This window comes from Hemitrygon akajei, chromosome 7 (assembly GCF_048418815.1).
Source record: "Hemitrygon akajei chromosome 7, sHemAka1.3, whole genome shotgun sequence".
Classification (NCBI taxonomy): Eukaryota; Metazoa; Chordata; class Chondrichthyes; order Myliobatiformes; family Dasyatidae; genus Hemitrygon; species Hemitrygon akajei.
In genome coordinates, this window is record NC_133130.1 from 161,867,280 (window position 1) to 161,888,566 (window position 21,287).

General features: G+C 40.1%; 1 protein-coding gene across 2 annotated transcripts in view; it reads left to right on the forward strand.

Moving 5' to 3' along the window:
* nup214 (nucleoporin 214) overlaps window positions 1–11,755 on the forward strand; it is a 103,267-nt gene extending 91,512 nt beyond the window's left edge. For both annotated transcript variants that reach the window (XM_073052406.1, XM_073052407.1), the window contains 3 exons: window positions 2,558–2,700; window positions 4,780–4,810; window positions 11,401–11,755. In XM_073052406.1, coding sequence (XP_072908507.1) covers window positions 2,558–2,700; window positions 4,780–4,810; window positions 11,401–11,437 — 211 coding nt within the window. In that variant the 3' untranslated portion in view covers window positions 11,438–11,755. The remainder of the gene's footprint in view (window positions 1–2,557; window positions 2,701–4,779; window positions 4,811–11,400) is intronic.
* Window positions 11,756–21,287: the final 9,532 nt, after the last annotated feature.

Here is a 21,287-nt window from a genome sequence, read left to right on the forward strand (position 1 = left end):
TTGTTGAGACTGCTGAAGATAGCTGGGTCAAGGATTCTGCTCTAAAAGAACACCTGCATTGATGTCAAAGACTACAATAATTGAGAGAGGCAAGAATGGAGATTGTTGAAGCTTTGGACAGAAATCTCTGTATCCTCTTAAGCAACAGGCAAAGTCTCAGAGGACTGGAGAATAGCAAACATTGTTCCTCTGTTTAGAAAGGCAATAGAGACAAACCAGGAAATTATGGGCCATGACACTTCCATCAATGGTAAGGAAATTGGAAAGAGCCTTAGGGATTGTATCCGCTCACGTCTGGAAAAACATAGACTTATTAGGAATAATCAGCTAGGCTTTGTGCAGGAGAGAACATGCTTTGCAGAAATCTAAATGCTTAATATATAAGTCACCGAGAACAGATGAACTGCACCCTAGGGTTCTGAAAGAGATGGTGGTAGAGATTGTGGAGGCATTAGTGATGATCTTTCAAAAATCATTGGACTCTGGCATGGTGCCAGAGGACTGGAAAATTGCAAATTTCATTCCACTCTTTAAGAAAGGAGTAAGGAAGCAGAAAGGAAATTATAGACCAGTTAGCCTGACTTCAGTGGTTGGGAAGATGTTGGAGTCAGTTGTTAAAGAGGAGGTTATGGAGTACTTGGTGATGCAGGACAAGATAGGACAAAGTCAGCATGGTTTCCTTAAGGGAAAATCTTGCCTGGCGAATCTGTTGAATTGTTTGAGGTGATTAAAAGTAGGATTGATAAAGGGGATGCGGCAGATGTTGTATATTTGGACTTTAAGAAGGCCTTTGACAAGGTGTCATACATGAGGTTGCTTACCAAATTAAGATCCCATGGTATTACAGTAAAATTACTGGCATGATTAGAGCACTGGCTGATTGGTAGGAGGCAGTGAGTGGGATTAAAAGTATCCTTTTAGGTTGTCTGGCAGTAACTAGTGGTGTTCCACAGGGGTCGGTGTTGGGATCGTTTCTTTTTATGCTGTATATCAATGATTTAGATGATGGAATAAATGGATTTGTTGCCAGTTTTGCAGATGACTTGAAGAAAGGTGGTGGGCAGGTAGTGTTGAGGAAACAGGAAGACTGCAGAAGGACTTAGACAGATTAGGAGAATGGGCAAAAAAGTGGCAAATGAAATATAATATTGGAAAACACATGGTCATGCAGTTTGGTAGTAGAAATAAACGTGCAGATTGTTTTCTAAATGAGGAGAAAATCCAAAAATCTGAGATACAAAGAGACTTGGGAGTTCTTGTGCAGAGCACTCTGAAAGTTAACTTGCAGGTTGAGTCGGCGGTGAGGAAGGCAAATGCAATGTTAGCATTCATTTCAAGAGGTCCAGAATACAAGAGCAGGGATGCGAGGCCTCAGCTTGAGCATTGTGAACAGTTTTGGGCTCCTTATCTAAAAAAAGATGCGCTGGCATTGGAGAGGGTTCAGAGGAGGTTCACAATGATGATTCTGTGAATGAAAGGGTTATCATATGAGGAACATTTGATGACGGTCCTGTACTCAATGGAATTTAGAAGGATGGGGTGGGGGGTCTCATTGAAACCTTTTGAATGCTGAAAGACATAGATGGAGTAGATGTGGAAAGGATGTTTCCCATGGTGGGGGAGTCTTGGACAAGAGGGCACACCCTCAGGATACAGGGGCGTCCTTTTAAAACGGGGATGTGGAGAAATTTCTTTAGCCATGGGATTTGTTATCACAGGCAGCTGTGGAGGCCAGGTCAATGGGTGTATTTAAGGCAGAGGTTGATATGTTCGTGATAGAGCGTGTCATCAAAGGTTACAGGGAGAAGGCCAGGGAATGGTACTGAGGGGTGGGGGGGGGGGGGGAGGATCAGCCATGATTGAATGGCAGAGCAGACTTAATGGGGTAAATGGCCTAATTCAGGTCCTATGACTTATGGTCTTAATGAGTGCCGTTTTGAGCTGAATTCACATTTCGTGAGAGATGTTCATCTCAGTGTGTGAGATGTTCTTTTTGGTGAGTCCACGCCCCAGTATTTCAAAGCCTAAGGACACAAATCCCCCACTAACCTCCACCCAGAAGGATGTGAGAAGACTTTGAAGAATGGCACAGCAGTGCTGCAACCTCCAAATGGCCCTGCAAGTGGCTTGCTGGTTCATTGGTTTCTATCTGTGTATTTACTATTTTTCTCCATAGTATTTATTTTAACCTACGTGGACAAGAATATTTCATCATTACTGGGGCAGAATCCTGGAATTCAGCAGTGAATACCATTGTTGGTGAGCCTTTATCAAATGAACATGAGTAAGAGCAAGGCCAGCACTGCCTCTTGAGTACCTTGAGCTCAGAAATAATCTCAGGCTTTGCCTGTGATGTTAACATCCTGATAATTAGATTTTAAGATCACATGGGCATAAATGGCAGAGAAAATGTTGGAAAAGCTCAGCAGGTGCATGTACGGAAAGAGGAACAATTAAATATTAAGGATTAATTGCCATGTTGCTTTAGGACTCTCTGTTGAATGATTATACTTCAGTTATAAATAATTTCTAAGAATTGTTATTTTATTTAACACAGTTTTGCAAACAATCCCAATGTACAGACGTTTGGAAGCCTAGCAAATCCATCCAATGCTGCAACATTTGGATCTGTATCACAACAGGGATCGGCATTTGGCACACAAGGAACAAACTTTTCAGGCTTTGGATCTAGTGGAGGCGGTAAGAACTCCATGCTTTCAACTGAAGTTGGATTTGAATAGAGTGTTCTGTTTCAGCATTTTACGGCACAACAGACCGCGGTCTGTCCAATTGCCTTTTGCTGCTTTTCAGTTTCTACCCCTCTTTAATGTTGTGCTCTCTGCATATTTTCTCCTCATCTCTTTCTCAGTTGTTAATCTATCTTGCTACTAAAGACATTTGTACTGTTTGCCTTAGATTTCTGCAAGTTTAGCATTTGCACTACAGGCTGGATCAGAATTTTTCGGTGGGTTTATTGGTGGCTTTTTACAGTTATACCTCCTGGATTTGGAAATAACTACCCTACAATCTCTTCATAATTTTAAAATCTCCTTTGAGGCCAGTCTTCTATTAATTTCCTAGAACCAGCCCATTCAATATTTGCTGATGGATTTCACTTGCTCATTTTTGCTATTAACCTTGTAAGTTCTTCTTGCACTTTCTTTATCCTCTCTGTAATATCGAGACCAGAATTGTACCATACACGTGAGTGTGCTTTAACCCAATATCCTGAGATGTTTAATTCCCAGTCATTTCCACCCTGCAGTCATATTTCTGTAATGGCCACTATGGGCATTCAGGTAAAGTGCCCTTACTCTCATTGTCCTTTGAGAATTAATTAATCATTGTGTCCCTCCTGCACCATCGTTCAAGCCATATATTCATCCTAACTATTCTGCTGTTCCTACTCTGACAGGGATGTGACACAGATAGCAATCCTGGGATTGCCTTTATCTCCCTAAATTCCTCTTGTTAGGACTTCATTCAATTTTATTTGCCTCCCATGTCATTGGTACCCACATGCACATGACCACTGGCTGTTCTGTACTTGACTGAGTGAATGTTCAGTTTTTTTTGGCATGCTGCAGATTTAAAAAGAATTACAGAATGAGCACTTTTTGGAGTTTTTGAACTTAATACAGCACTTGCCATTTTGCTTGTTCCTTAACCTGTTCAATCCCAGAGAGTAATTATTGATTCAATTTTCAGTATGAAATATAAACTAGCACTAGCACAGTAGCATGTCTCTAGATAGAAAACATTATCAAAGAAAATATGACACTGTGTCACACAAGGTGATGTTAGGGAGGATGACCAACACCTTGATAATTGAGAAACTATGTAACAAGCATCTTAAAGGTAGTTTAAGGAGAGAATGACAGAGTTTTTGGTTAGTTTAGATAGTTTAGTTCATTATCTAAGGATAAAAATTTGAGGCGGGCACATTTCGATTTGGAACAGCAGAAGGACACTGACTGTGTCTGCCATTCAAAAAGATCATGCCTTATCTGGTTATACTTCAAACCTTGCACTTCCTTTTATCCCTCGAGTCCTTTCACCTCCTTGTTCATCAGTAATCTTTTTCCCTCTGCCTTACAGTTATTCAAACGTTGTTTTAATCCCCTTTTGAGGAAGAGTTACAAAGATAGGGGGAAAAAAATCTTAACTTATGGGATTGGGAACCTGCTGTGAAGAGCTAACCATGTTTAGTTACTGAGTATAGTCAGGATAAAGATTCATAAGGTTTTTGACATCAGGGATTTCAAGGTATGTGGGATTGGACACAAGCATGGTGTTAAGGAGACTAGCCAATAACAAATTGAATGGATGTATGAAGCAATTCATTCTTTAAAATATTCTGATAACTTTCCCAGCAAACTTGAATTGTTGCATTGTCAAAAGTATTGTCTTTGTAATGAAGCCTTAAGTAAATCCTTCCCTGACATCTCAAATAGATGTAAAATCTCCTGAGACTATTTTAAAAGTAGTAGGGGAATTAACCTGGTTAACAGTAATCATTCAAGCAGTATTATTGAACATTGGATGATACCTAGTCATTTGTTTGATTGTTGATCACTTCTGGGAGCATATGTGCTTGTTGTCTGCCATGTTTCCATGGGTTATAACTGACAAAATGCAGTCACTCTTATAAAGCAGAGTCATCCTAATATTGTGAAAAGCACTCTCAAAATACAAAGTTTTCTTCCTTTATATCTGAGTGTTGGGATAAATCTGTTCACAGCAAAGCTAATTTTTTGAATATTCTTTCATTATTTGCAGGGTTTGGAAGTGGTTTTGGATCCACAAATCAGTAAGTAATGAGGCTGAAAGTTCATTTCTAACTGATACCAGAACCTGGAATCGTATTAGCCTTTGCCTGCTGAACAAGCTGAAGCTACAAAAAATGTCACCAAGCCTTTACAAAAGACATGTTTCCTAGTTTTAGATTACAGATGTTTTGACTTGCTTTTATAAACTGTGTATCTGTTATTTTCTGTTTCTGCTTTAAGAGAATTGTTCTGTTTTGATACCTTGTTTCTAAATTCAATAAAGAATTAATCTGTGGAGGAATATACTTTATTATACAACTGTTAGGAGGTGGAAGGCTGAAGACTTAACAAATTAATATCATTTTCTTATTCTTGAATTTCTAGAGGTTTAGCATAGGAATAAGGAAGCAACTGAATAAATTGGATCTTCTTTTCATAACATAGGGTGGATAACCATTGTTATTTCGGTTAATGTGGAGTTTGATTTTGTTCGCATGAGTTGAGAGTTGAGTATGATTTTTCTCTTGTGCAAACCAAGTTTTCAGAATATAAATAGTAAGTTAACCTGTTTTCTTTCAGTAGAATTATCTCGCTCTTTGTCTACATGACTATGGTTTTTCTGAGGTGGCAGATAATTCATTCAAACAATGATGGATACTTACATATTGTCTTCAATACATTATACAAGTGCTACATTATCGATCAACATTTGTCACTTTCCTTTGAAGTAGTGTAGTTGTGAAGTAAAATATCACACATCTATTTCAAATAGATTTAACATCTGTTTAATTGGTTTGGCTGCTAAGTGATTCGGTCATTTCCAAGAAAGACCCACTAATAACTTGGTTCTTAATTCCAAAGTACTTATTGCCATGGTGTGAGCTATGATGAACCTGTTCTTGACTGCAGGCTATACTAGTAGGTTTATACTAGTGCATTTGACCAACTAACCAATTCATCAGACTTATCTATATTGCAACCAACACACAGGGCTAACACATCTGTTTTATAGTGCAAATTAAGCAATAACCCTCAACCTTTCGCAACCATCTGCTCTCAGATGTGTAATTCAATGATTACTTCTCATTTTAGTGAAATCATTGTTATGTTATCTCTCATCATGACTCTGTAATTATAATGTTCCAATAGTTCCGTTATATTGTAACTGGCGACTTTATTCTGCCCATTTAACTCTCCTCAGGCTGAGGCTGAAGAAAGCTCTTCTCCAGTATATGCCCTTGGATAGACCATTTAGATCAAAGAGCTTGGTTCTATGATTTAAGTTCTGGGCAATTGTCCCTTTATATCAGGAACAGTCAATGTCCAATTTTTGCTGTGTTTCCTACACTGCAGCTTTTAGATTGCAAACCTGTAGTGTACAGTGCTCTGGTCCTCTGATGGGATTTTTGTCTAATCATAAACACAAGAGATGCTGGAAATCCAGAGCAAAGCACATAAAATGCTGGAGGAACTCAAATGAATAAGCAGATGTTTCAGGGTAGAAAGAGGTATAGTTAAGATAGCCATAGGAATCAGTAGGTTTATAAAAGATGTTAGTAGACAGTTTGCCTCCAGAGCTGGAGACAGAGTTCGAGAAAGGGGAGAGAAGTGTAAGAAGCAGACCGAGTGAATTTAAGGGCAGGGTGGAAGTTGAGGGCAAAGCAAATGAAATTGACAAGCTCAGCATGGGTGCATGAAACAGCCCCAGTGCAGCTGTCAGTGTAGTGCAGAAAATGTCGTAGAGCATTTCCTAGGAAGGCTTGAACATGGACTGTTCCGCATAGCCAACAAAAAGGCAAGCATAGCTGAGGCCCGTGACTACCCCTCAAGTTTGGAGAAAGTGGAAAGGCAAAAGGAGAAATCGTTGAGGGTGAGGACCAGTTCTGCCGGATGGAGGAAGTGGTAATGGAGGGGAACGGGTTAGGTCTTTTGTTGAGAAAGAAGCAGAGAGCTTTAAAGCCTTCTTGTTGGAGGATAGAAGTGTATTGGGACTGGTTATTCATGGTGAAAATGAGTTTGTCGGGACCAGAGAATTGAAAGTTGTTTAGAAGATCGGGAGCATGTGAAGTGTCGCAGATGTAGGTGGGAAAGGACTAAACCAAGGGGGATAGAATGGAGTTCAGTGGGACAGGAGCAGGCGGAGACAATGAGCTTACCTGGACAGTCAGGTTTGTAAGGGTATGCCCATTTTATTTTGATTTATCTAATCATGCTTTATTTAGCCACAGAATTTCTGCTGTCTTGGGCTCACTTAAATTGAATTTGTGGAAGTCTGTTCTGCAAAATAAGGTGAACCAAGTCAGAGGCTGGGTATCCTGTGACAAGTGCCTCGTCTCCTGACACCAAATTTCTTCCCTGCAATTTATAAAGCACAAGAGTCTGGTGGAATACTCTTTAATTGCCTGTGATTGAGCGCCAGCACCTCTCAAGAAGCTTGAGAATGCTATTCAGCTGCTTGATTAATTGATTGACACCTATCAACCACACTCTTCATGCTCACATACAGTGGTTGCAGTGTGCATTGTGTCTAAAGTTACTTGCCTGCACTACTACAACATCTCATAAATCTACAACCTCTGCCACCCAGAGGATGAAGGCAGCAGATACATGGTGACATAGTTATCATCTTCACATTCTTCTCCAAATTGTACATCATTGAAACTTGGGTCAATCGTCATTACCATGTTTAAGTACTGGAGCTCCTTGTCCAGCAGCACTGTAGAAACACCTTCACCAAAAGTTACGGCAGTGGTTAAAGAAGGGTCCTCATCAGCATTTTCCCAAGGAAATCAGGATAGGTAATAAATGCTGGCCCAATCACTGATGTCCAAAAACCAAAAAAGAATATAAAAAGAACTGATATCCCCAAGTCCATCTCACCCATTTCTAGTGGGAGATCTCAGCAGCAAACCAGAGGAGGTCCATCAATCATAATTAACTGTGCAGACCAAAGAGAAAAATATGCAGATCAAATAATATAAACTAAGTGGTTTTTGCACTTTCTCCGGGGAATTGTCTCAGTGATGATATTTATATAATCCTAATTAGATCATCATCAGATCAAAATGTGCATCTTAAGTACAATAATAATGATGTCTAAGTCTAGGATTGAATGCTTGGTGCACTATACCTTAATTCAAAATCACGTACTACTACAATGTCCCAAACACAGAAACAGCCCATTTAGACTGATTCAGCAAGGATGGTGTTTATGCTCTGTATGCATAGGCTTCTTATATGCATAATCAAGATATTGAGTTGCTTTCTCTCTTACACATTTTTCTCACTTCCATTCAATCTTCAACTTTACCAGGAGTCAAAGGGGTTCACATTTCAATCTCTCTGTATGGAGGTATTTTTCTTAGATTCCATACTGGATGTTTTTTTAATCTCTGCAATCCCCTGCAAATGGACACATACTCTAAATCTACATAATCAAAATATGTTTCATGGAATATTGACCTCCAGCTTTCATTGTTCAGCTTTAGGTTTGTTTAAATGGTGAATAGAACACCTTGTGCAGTCTTCATTGATAGTGATAGATTGAGTGAAAATTGACAATTTGCTTTGGCAAGTATGCTTGCTAGATAAAATTGGATTTATGTAAAATAATATGAAACAAAGACAAGCATTCTTCAGAAAATGAGCCTCAGATCCCTTTATTATATATTATGTAAGAGAAACTGCTCCATTCAGAATTACCCAATTCAACTGAACAATATTTTTTATAGTAACAACTTCCCAGTTTATCTTGGATACTATGAAAACTGTAACACTGTCACTTTTTGAAAGTGGTAGAAACCCACTCTGGAATATCAAAACTAAGATACACAAATCCACTCTGGCCTTGTTCCAGTGAAGAACTTCAGGAGCAAACCAGGAGAGGCAAAAATCAAAATAAATTTATTACCAAAGTACACAAATGTCATCATATACAACCTTGAGATTCATTTTCTTGCAGACATACACAGTAAATCTAAGAAACACGATAGAATCAATGAAAGGCTGCAGATAACAGGACAAACAACCAATCTGCATAAGACAAACTGCAAGTACAAAAGGAATAATAATAAATAAGCAATAAGTATCAAGAACATGAGATGAAGAGTCCTTGAAAGTGAGTCCATAGGTTGTGGGAACAGTTCAGTGATGGAGCAAGTGAAGTTACCCCCTCTGCTACAAGAGCCTGATGGTTGAGGGGTAATAACTATTCCTGAACATGGTGGTGTGGGTCCTGAGGCTCCAGTGAGAAGTGAACATAACCTGCATGGTGGGAAACCTTGATGCTGCTTTCCTTCGACAGCACTCCATGAAGATGTGCTCAGTGGTGAGGAGGGCTTTACCTGTGATGGACTGGGCTGTATCCACTACTTTTTGCAGGCTTTTCCATTTAAGGGGCATTGCAGTTTCCATACCAGTCGGTGATGCCATGAGTCAATATACTCTACCACACATCTATCAAAGTTTTAGATGTCATGCCGAATCTGCAAACTTCTAAGGAAGTAGAGCACTGCCATGCTTTCTTTGTAATGGCATTTATGTGCTTGACCTAGAACAGATCCTCTGGAATGAGATCACCAGGGATATTTAAAGTTGCTGACCCTCACCACCACTGATCCCCCAATGAGTTCTGGTGCATGGACCTCCAGTTTCCCCCTCCTTAAGTCAATAATCAGCTCCTTGGTCTTGCTGACTTTGAGTAAAGAGGTGGTTGTAGTGGCACCACTCAGCCGAATTTTCAGTCTCCCTCCTCTATGCTGATTCATCACCACCTTTGATTCAGCCAACGGCATTGGTATTGTCAGCAAACTTAAATGTAGCATTGGAGCTGTGCTTAGCCTCACAGTCAGAAGTATAAAGTGAGTAGAGCAGGGGGCTAAGCATACAGCCTTGTGCACCTGTGCTGATGCAGATTGTGGAGGTGATGTTGTTGCCAATCTGAACTTACTGGGGTCTGCAAATGGGAGAATCCAGAATCCAATTACACAAGGAGGTATTGAGGCCATATTGATTAGTTTTGAGGGGATGATAGTGTTGAATACTGAACTGTAGTGGATGAACATCCTGACGTATGCATGTTTGCTGTCCAGATGTTCCAGGGTTGAGTGGAGAGCCGGTGAAATGTCATCTGTTGTTGACCTGTTGTGACGGTCAGCAAATTGGAGTGGATCCATGTCACTTTTCAGACATGAGTTGATGTGTTTCATGACCAGCCTCTCAAGCACTTCATCACAGTGGATGGATACAAGTGCAGTTGGATGATAGTCATTGAGGCAGGCTACCATGTTCTTCTTCAGCACTTCAGCCTATTGTGGCTGTCAAATGAAAGTACTAACTCTTGTTTCCTTTAATTGATACTTTCTCAAAGTGAGCTTCTTAAAAAAGGAAGTGGTTTGAGAACTGAATATGTGCTAAAACAAAGTTTAAAATTTCATTGCAACACATACTGTACTCATAGTTACTGGTTACTGAACGTTATACTTTCCATTCTTCAAAGATGGGACACCCAAAAGTGTGATCAGAAATGGTTTGTGTTCCCCAAAACTGCAGAATCTAAAGAGTGATACAAATTCTAATCTCTGGGCTTTGTTGAGGCAGCCGACTCCTGTTGTCGCCACTGGTGAGAAGGAACATGCTGCCAGTAGGGATGGGGAGGAGGATATTTCTACAGTGCTTTTCTTTCCAAAGTTCATCATAGCCTATTAAATATACTTTGAAGTTCATTCTAAACATTGGAGATGACAAAGAGAATTCCTTTGCCTTTTGAAGTAGCACCTTGGAGCCATTCATGTGACCATTCACCTCAGATAATTGGCATAATCTAATGTAACTGACAATACAGCACTATTTATGTACTGTTTGGATGCATATCTCAGGAGTGGGACAAAATCTTCTGACTGTAATTGTGATTAACTGCCAGTGATCACTTTGAGATGGTTGAACAGGAATTTAAGTGTTATTTTAAAAGGGGACTACATTTTCCTAACCCACTTCCACCCTATCCCCACTCTCTTCATTGACCAGTTATCATTGCCTCTCGCTAGAGACTGTTTGACTGGATGTTGGGCTGCCTTTGTATATATTTGTTTAAAGCGGTAGTGTTTGCTTTGTGGACTTGATGGTTTATGCTGCCTTTCATTTTCAGCTGATTTGTGCAATATTTTGGGGGGTTGGTGGTGGAACAACAGAGAATACACCAGAAACCAATTTAGTAACTTTTGAAATAAATTTCCCTAATCTTGTGGAAATTCTTTTGCTTTGCCCTCTCTTCTCCTACCCCCTTCCCTCTATCAACAATTCATATAAATTTAAATACTTTCATAAAATCTTAAATTTTGTCTGTTCCACAACAAAAGCAGCAATCTTATTTTACTACTGACTGAGGTATTACAAATTAATGAAGAAACTTTCACAAGAAATAAACAACATTAGGGAATTGAGTTGAGAGTTTGAAAAATGCCTTTAGTGATGTAAAGGCATACCACACCATAATAAATTACTTTCACCCATTAAAATATCACTGCTGCTTGAAGGTGTAATTAATTTGAGTTGCAAGTTGGGTTTCACATTGACCTTTGATATTATGAACGACTTTGTTTAATTTTTCCTCAATACTTTTTCTCTTTTGCAGGTCCGGTCAGTCATTCACAAGTGGATGGAGGGGCTGAATTCAATGCAACTTTGCTTTGAATAATTAAAAAATATGTTATATATAATGCATATATAAGTATTCATTTATATATAACATATATACTTGTATAATGTATATAAATATACATGAAGAAATGGTATTTGGTACGACAGGAGGTACCATAATTGGTGTTATTTACAGTGAGTAAAATGCAAGCCTTTTGAACTGGCAGGTTACTGTGCAGTGCAAGGCGAAGTCGCATCCTGAGGAAATTATGTGGGGGGTGGGAATCAATGTCACATGGTGTCATTAAAAAAATACTGTATTTTGTCAAATAAAATTCTTTTTAATTTTGGCCTAACTTCCCATTTTTGTTGATGAGATGCTGCTGAAGGTTTAACCCTTTATCCTTTTAAGTCTTCCACAGTCACAATGTTCCTTTTTTTTTCTCAGAACGATGTATGAATCAATTGCTTTTCCGAACACCTCTGTGAAGATATTGCAATATTCAGTTTCAGAATGTGCATTGCTCCCTCGGTAACAAGAAGAATTTGAATTTTTGTAAAGGCTAAGTTTTCAAATCATGTGCAAGACCCAAGGGACGATGTGTTAAAGTTAGAAGGGATGCACAGTCATGTTCAAGAGCAAAAAATAGATTTGAGATCCTGTGGTTTAATGTTTCCTGCAATCTCATGATATTCTGAATTGCTTCATGGTTGCAATGTAAATGAAGATCAAAGCAAACTGCTGATGCTCGAAAGCTTCAAACAAAATGGTGCTGTAAGTTCTTAACAGGCCAGACTGCATCTGTGGGAAGAGAAACAGAGTCAATGCTTCAAGTCAGAAACACTTCATCAGAATTAAAAGGAATGAATTACCTTGGGTGAAGGCTGCAGTGAGGACAGTGAGGTGCTGTTCCTCAAAGTACTTTCTTGGTCTGTATCAGACACCAACAGTAATATTAGCTCTGTTTGTTTTTATCTCTGTGAGTGGAGGATATGCCTAGTCTGACTGCCTTTGACTGTGCTTCTGCTGTGTATCTCCTTCATTCTTTCATCTTACATTCTCACCCTCCACCTGTTTCCATTGGCTTATGGACCAGGTACCCTGGTTTACAGCTTATCCCCACTTTTACCTTGTCAGAGACAAGCCCTTGCCCACCCTCTGTCGTCTTTTCAGTTCTGACAACGGTCCCTGACCTGAAACAGTGACTCTGTTTCCATTTGCATAGACACAGCAAGACCTGCTAGGTATTTTCAGCATTTTCTATTTTTGTTTTATCTACAATATAGATGCTATTTTTAATACTCAATTGCTCTGCAGTGATCAAGTCTTTGAAAATGTTTACATATTTTTCATGTTTATTTGATTGCTCATCAGAAGGTTAGGCCCTTCAATAAAATAAGATAGAGCATTGCAATGTTACTTCCATTCAAGGCTGTCAGGTAGGAATGTTCCAGTGGAGCTGGTTATGCAACAATTCTTCACCGTTTTGTACACTATAAGTATTATGTCACTGTGGTGTTGCCCAAGTAAAGGATTCCCATTTTGATGTTTGAGCCCCTGCTATGGAATCATGTGATCGTTCCCTCATGCAATGTTCCTGTGTAGAATTGTGGAACCATACAATGCTTCCCTTGAGTGTGATGGGGCCATACTTTGTTGTCCCATTGAGAAGACTCCCACATTCCTGTTACCACTATATCTGGAAAGTTGCCAGAAAAAATAGAATAAAACAGGCTGACCAGAAAACAATCACAACATTAATGCAAAGTCATATGAGCCTTTCTGAGAATTTTTGTAAAGCAGTGGGGTTTGATTAACCAGAATTATTAGAAACTGCTCCTGCATCCAATCCTGAAAGTTTATCATGCTGCTTTATCATATCAGATTGTGCTGTCCAAGTTCATGAACCAGGCGGTCAATGGTTCTGATACTCTTTGTATCAGAGTGTGTATTGTGTATTACAATGTGTATTGTAATCAGAATTGTAATTCTGATACAATTACAGCACAGAGAAGGCTGCTGAGGGCAGTATACGTGACTCTACTAGCCAAAGACTGAAGATCTCTGTCAGGAATAAGGGCCTTCTTTGAAGTGGCCAATCATTTTTAGAATGGAGTTTGAGGGAAGTCTTAATGGAAGTAATCTATAGAAGAGAACTGAAGAACTATTTGAAAAAGGAAAATAATAAGGCTATGAGGAGAGGACATGGGAATTAATTGGATAGCTTGTTTAATATGCCAGCCCAAGTACTCTGGGGTTAACATTCTTTTATCCTCCTAGGAGGGAGAGATGGCATCCAGTGATGCATTAAAAATTGCCTCAACTTGCCACCTGTTAGTAGAAACTATTCCTAAGTAAGTCTTGATGGAGGGCAGGAATCTCTTTTTAAATACAGAAGTCATTGCAATCAATCGACTCTAACCTTTTTTTATTTAAAGGGGTAAGTCATTAGATGGTCAGAGAATCCAGTCTAAAATAGGAGATTTTTCCACTATATAATTTAAAATGGCGAGTAATTATCTTTTCACCAGCCACAATGTTAAATTCACTTTTCCTCCTTGAAACACTCAATTGTTTGAAACTAAAATTTAAACAGTAACAGTGCAAATTTTAATTTATACAATGCAGCATATTGTGTATTTGCTTTTGGAGTGACTGCCTCATTTATTATGGTTTGATATCTGCAGCTACTGCATATCTATTGCAGCAATATCCATCAACATGTGTCTTTTGTGTCTAGTCCCTTTCTAAAGACCAATAAAATTAGTAATCTTTAAGTTTTACTTCTGCAGAGAATATACTGTTAAATTTATCATTTCAGCATTATCCTGGCCAGCAATGCATTTTTTGGTCAATGTCAGCTCATTTAAAACTCTGCCTGTGTCACAACCTGTTTTAATTCCATTTGTCCATCACTTTTGCACGCTCACTAATTTGCATTTGTTTCTGATCGAGCAGAACATAGAATAGTACAGTACATACAGGCCCTTCAGCCCATGGTGTGCCAACCCTTTAACCTACTCCAACATCGATCTCACCCTTCATTTCCACATAATCCACCATTTTGTTTCCATCCATGTGCCCATTTAAGAGTTGTTTAAGCGTCTCTAATGTTTCTGCCTCTACCACCACCCACGTCCCATGCACCCATCATTCTCTGTTTAAAAACCTCTGACACCCCCCCCCCCCCATACTACCACCAATTACCTTAAGACTATGCCCTCTTGTATTAGCCATTTCTGCACTGGGAAAAGGGTGCTAGCTGTCCACACTATCAATGCCTCATGCACTTATATCAAGTCACCTCTCAATCCTCCTTCACTCTAAAGAGAAAATCCATAGCTCGCTCAATCTTTCCTCTAATCCAGGCAGCATCCTGGTAAATCTCTGCACCCTCTCTAACACTTCCACATCCTTCCTATGATGAGGTGTCCAGAACAAAAGGGTCACATTTAATTTTTTTTTTCATCCCACTTTCAGATGTCTCTGTGATTCAGCCTTCCATATCATCGTAACATTTTCCATCTCAATGACTTTCAAAAACCTCTGTATTCCTCCAGTCATGCCTTTTTTTGTATCTCACTGCCATTATTATCTGTGGCTTCACTTACCCAGGCCAAAGCTCTCTATTCTCTCCTCTGCCCTTCTGTGACCACTGGGGTCATGTAAAATATTTTACAAGTGTAGCTCTTTTAATTGAAAATCACAAAACTGCAGATGCAGGGAATCTGACACACTCACAGAAGGTCCCAAACACGAGAAGATCTGCAGATGCTGGATATCCAAAGCAACACACACAAAATGCTGGAGGAACTCAGCAGGTCAGGCAGCATCTATGGAAAAGAGTAAACTGTAGACATTTCAGGCTGAGACCCTTCTTCAAGACCGAAATGTTGACTACTCATTTTCCATAGATGTCACCTGGCCTGCTGAGTTCCTCCAGCATTTTATGTGTGTTGCATACAAAAAGTGTTTGAAATACTCAGCAGATCAGGCAGCATCCCTGGGGGGGGGGGGGGGGGGGGGGAGCGGTTAAAAACCTAAGTCAAGTTTATTGCTATATGCGTAAATACATGTATGTACAGGTGCAATAAAAAAAATCTTGCAACAGGCACACAACATCAGATAAGCAGCACTCACTTGCAAAACAAAATATACACAATGTTTACAAAACATAATACAGTTATATTTTTAAAGCACATAAATTGATTATAGTATTGCTAAACTAATGATTAGTGTTGTGCTGCTTGGTTCAAGAATCAAATGATTGAAGGGAAGTAGGTTTTTGAACCTACTGGTGTATGGGAGTTTAGGCATCCATAACTCCTGGATGGTATCCATAATAGTAGCTGTGAGAAAGTGGCCTGGATGGTAGGCATCTTTGATGGATGTTTCAGCCTTGAGGTTGCGCCTCCTGTAGATAATGCCGATGAAAGGAAGGGGTGCCCGTGATGTATTGGGCTGGGTCCACAGCACTTTTCAAGTCAAGGACCCTTAATCCAGACTGCATTCAGTTCTGATGAAAGGTCTTTGATCTGAAATGTTAACGCTTTGTGTTATAACACAGATTTTGCCTGACCTGCTAAGTGTTTCCAACAATGTTATTTTTAAAGCTTTTGACTGAGTTTTAGGCTACTTATCTATGAATCTTCAACGACAGTCTTAGTAGACAACAGCAGTTTAAGTGCATTTTGTTTTTAATGCGCCAATAAAATGTACAATATTTCCCTCCTCCCACTTTCCACTGATCCCATCATCAAGTATGTGTTTCCCTCCTCTTCCCCCCTACCCCCACTCCCTAGGCAGCTCTCTTGTCCATTCATCTCTCCCACTGATCTCCCTCCTGGTACTTATCCTTTCAAGCAGTACAAGTGCTTAACGTGCCCCTACACCTCCCTCACTACCATTCAGGGCTCCAAACAGTCCTTCCAGGTGAGGCGACACTTCATTTGTGAGTCTGTTGGGGTCATATACTATGTGCAGTGCTCCAGGTGTGGACTCCTGTATATTGGTGAGACCCGATGTAGATTGGGAGACAGTTTCACCGAGCACCTACGCCAGAAAAAGCAGGATCTTACATTCCATCTGTGTAGCCTCCAACCTGATGGCATGAGCACCAATTTCTTGAACTTCTGGTAAATGGCCCCCACTCCACCATTCCCAGGTCCCATTTCTCTCTCCATATCTCCTTACCTGCCCATCAACTCCCTCTGGTGCTCCTCCCCCTTCCCCTTCTTCCATGGCCTTCTGTCCTCTCCTACCAGATTCCCCCTTCTCCATCTCTTTAACTCTTTCCTCAATTAACTTCCCAGCTCTTCACCCTCCTCCCTCCGGGTTTCACATATCACCTACTTCTTTATACCACTTCCTCCCCTCCCCCTACCTTCTTTACTGACTTCTCATTTTTTTTCCAGTCCTGATGAAGAGACTCAGCCTGAAACATTGACTGTTTACTCTTTTCCATAGGTGCTGCCTGGCCTGCAGAGTTCCTCCAACATTCTGTGTGTTTTACTTTGATTTCTGGCGTCTGCAGATTTTCCCTTATTTCTGTCTATTAAGTGTACAAGGAACATTACTTCAAAGAATAGAGTCATGTCATGTGATCAGGCTGCAGTAAAGGTTTAACTTGAAAGCTAGCTGATCAATAAGATTATGTGTGCACAAAATCAGGAAGTATGATACCCCCAAGTTAGAAGTTGTGGCACAGTGGTGCTAAATGAGGTTTGGTGGTTGAGAATGTAACTGTCTGTTTCCCCTAACACATTTACAAACTTGCTTCTTCCATTATAAGGGATGTGAAATATTTTAGCAGTTTGTATTGCACCATCTGTGAGTCACATTTTACTAGAATGTAGTTGATTGCTCCAAAGTTCAAAGTACATTTATTGTCCAAGTATGTATACTGTATACAACCTTGAGATTTGTCTCCTTACAGGAGCCACAAAATAAAGAACCCCAATAGAACCCGTTTTTTAAAAAAAAATCATATAACTAATGCGAGGTGACAAAAAAAAAACAAATTGTGTGAACAATTAAAGTAAGCAAATAATATTAAGAACTGAAATTCACAAAAGTGAGTTCAGTCTCGAAGCCAGTCATGGCCGATCCAGGAGCCTGTTAGTTGCAGGCCACGGGGTCAGTTCAGCACAAAGTCAAGTAAGCCTCATGGAGCAGTGAAGCTGAACACCAGCCCATACCCTGCCTCTGGCCCTGACACTCTGACCCGGCACTTAAATCAGTCAAACTTTAGGTCATTCAACTCTCTCAGACTTTGATATGCTTTTGGGCCTGGGACCCACACCTCAATTCAGCCCATACCCAACCTTTCCAATTTGGCCCGGTGATCAAATCAGTCCAACCTCCGTTTCTTCCTCGCTTCCAGGCCCGGGCTTTGCCTCACCTTGGTTCTGCCACTTTGAGTCACCTCCGAGTACACTCCCGTAACCAAACATTGCCTCGTTCCCCACTGTCAGACCTGTGTCCTGCTGCCTCCATTTGGCCTATACATGACACAGCGCAACCATCCTGCACCTTTGAGACTTCAGTTCACACCGAAAAAAAGCCAGTTCATACAGCTGGTTCAAAAGCTCAACTTGAAAAAGGAAGTACCAGGTGCAGGTATCTTTAAGAATATGCTATTATGACACTTGTTAAAGAATATGTTAACTAACGTGCTCTTCCTTCAATAGGGAAACCTTACTGAAGTATTTTCAGTATACATGCTAATCACAGGGTTCTGCAAGAGAAATAAAATCACATCTTGCATTTTTACCACAGATTTCAAAACTTTACATTTTCCTAAAAGGCTTTTGTATCAGTTCAACTTTTGAAGTTCAACAACCAAACTCACGCACCTGACCTGCTGAATTCTCCCAGCACTTTGTGTGTTGTTTTGAAGGTTAATCACTGTTCCAGTATAGAAAAGGTGGCTATCTATTTGTGCACAACCTCTTGGGCAGCAGGAGTAAAATGACCAGATTTTTTGTCTTTGACTGGCAGAATGGTTTCCTCTCCACCAGCTAAGAAAAAGTGCAGCCCGCTGCACTGCAAGGTAAAATAACTGAAGATGTAATATTGAATTTGATTACATGAGGAGCCCCAATGAAGATGGGAAGGAGAAGGCCGAGCAGAGAGCAGAAACCAGCAATCAGGATCTGACTGTCCTTCAGTTGAAACAGGAGTGGACCTGTTCGTGCTGGGTGTACGTCAATATGATCCAAAGGGAAGGGACTTCTAGATGCAATGAACAAGGTTAGGTGTTTGAAGTGCCTTCTTTCAAATTAGTTCTTAAGCTTCTGTTGCCATTTTCTAATTGACTATGTTGAATTATCAGGAGTCCCTGAAAATTTTACAGTATTATCATGAACCTCAATGTTCCACACAACAATGGAAAGAACTGTGTTCAAGGTAACTTGAGTGATAATATGATTGAAAATGTCTGATTTTTTAAAATGTTGCTGTATTAGATCAGGTCTGTCTTTTGAATCCAGGGGCTTTTAACAAAAAAAAATGAACAAGTATAGCAAAGGCAAATAATAAGTGGCAAAATTGGAATAGTTCAATATATTCACCTGATCCAATTCGATGGGGGAATCCATTTTGATCTCTGTTCCTTGGCTCACAAGTGCATCAAAGCAAACATCAGTATCCATTGGACCAACCATATGATTCACCTACCCAACATCAGCCTCTCAAAAATAGTTATTCTTTTACAGAGTGCTGCCACAGGAAAAGATTACCAAGCAGAGAAAGGAAGTGATTCAAGGGATGTGTTCAGAACTTGGGGAAAGTTCAAAGTAAATCTATTATCAAAATACCATGTACAAAACTGAGGTTCATTTTCTTCTGGGCATACTCAATAAATCCACTAACATAGAAACAATGAAAAGACCACACCAACAGGCCAGACAGCTAGAGTGCAAAAGACAACAAACTGTTACAATGCAGAAAAAGATAGGCAATAAATATAAAGAACATGAACTGAAAAGTCATTGCAAGTGAATCTATAGGTTGTGGGAACAGCTCAGCTCACTTTCCTATTCAGAATAGTATTGAAATCCTCAGAAGTTTGTATTTCAGTAGCTCAGAGAATTCCATGATAAATAGGAGAAGTGCAACAGCTTCTTTGTGCCCCATCAGTTCTCATTTTGACCTCACCAATCTCCTCAGTGCCCAGAAAGCTGGAGTAGAAGCATGGCAATTGTCAATCCCAAGGAGCAGCCCAAGAAGAAGATGCCATTCATTGGAAACTTAATCAAATGTTTGAGGCCTGGCAGCTTGTATTTCAATTACCCGTTTTCTTCAGATTTTTTTCATAACCACCAACTTCAGGTTGCGACCACTGCTGCTCTCTTTTGGGTGGCAAGTGCTAGTAATCTCACTTAAAAACCATCCAGATCTATCTTTTATTCCCTTACTTGCTGCATTATCTTGCTTTGGGTCCCTTTTGTGAATTGGCTCATCCTGGCACAAACTTTCCCTTATGTCTGTTGCTTTTCTCACCTCTGCATCTGCTTGAAAACTGCTGTACCTCAAGCAAGAAATTAGGATTCAGGCAAATACAATTAAAAACAGGAAAAAAAAAACAACTCAACAGGTCAGGAAGTATCTAGTGAGAGAATCAGAATGAATGTTTCAGGGCAATGACCTTTCATCAGACTGAGAGAAGTGAGACAACATGAGACTGTTGATGCTGGAACCATAGTCGGCTGGAGGAACTCAGCAGATCAAGCGGCATCTGTGGGAGGAAGGGATTGTCAACGTTTCAGGTTAAGACCCTGCCTCAGAGACAAGTGCTTTAAATTGCAGAGATGAAGAGGGATTGAAAGAACAAAGCACTGTTAGTGTGGAAACAGTTCAGGTGACAGTGTTTTCAGAATTGCCTCGATGAATGAGGGCATTGGGGGCAATTGGGTGAGGAGGAGCAAAAGAAAAGAATGCATTTCCATTCCATGAAGGCCGATTTATTTGATATTGGTGATTACAATATTTAGTCTCAGAAGCTGCATTGTACCTAGATGGAAGGCGAGGTGCTATTCCTGAGCTCCTGTTGCACTTCATTGAAGCAGTGGAGTGGAGAATTAAAGTGACTACTGGAAATTCTGGGTCCCCTGTGAACTGAAGAGACACGTTCACTGAAGCAGTCATGCGGCCTGCAATTGCTTCATCTGTAGTCAAAGAGACAAAGCTGAACACTGAATGCAACAGGTCAAGCTGTAGAAAGAGCTGCTTCATTTGGAAGACCTACTTTGGTCCTGGAAGAAGTACAGGGATAGGGGTTGTATAAACTGCAGTTTTGTGGGAAGATGCCATGAGAAAGTAAATGTTTGTGCATAATGAAGGTCAAACCTGGGAGTCACAGAAGGAACTGCTTACTTGGTATGTTTAAAAGGAGAACAGTTGAAAACAAGGGTCTTGATGAAGGATCTCGGCCCAAATGTCTACTGTTTATTCTTTTCTATAGATGCTGCCTGACCTGCTGTGTGTTTTGCAAAAGAAGCGGTGTATCTTTTTGAAGGTGACAGAAATTACGGGATAATCTGTTGAATGTCGAAACCGTGCAGTGGAAGACGAGGACAAGGAAAACCACATCTTCTTGGTAGGAGTAGAGGTGTGAAAGTGGAGGGGACACTGTGAGAAGTGAAGTATTTTAAGGAAGCAAGATAACATCTCAGAAGCTCCAGTGTGGAAAGTCTTGACATCTGACAGATATGATGATGACTGAGAAACTGGGTGAATAGATTGGAGCCCTTACAGGCAGTAGGATGAGAGGGAGTGTTATTGACAGTTGTGAGAATTTCTGGGCTACTAATAGAAACATGGTTGCTAGCCAATCTAAGATAAACATGGAAAAGTTAAGAGTGGAATGATGTTGGTACAGA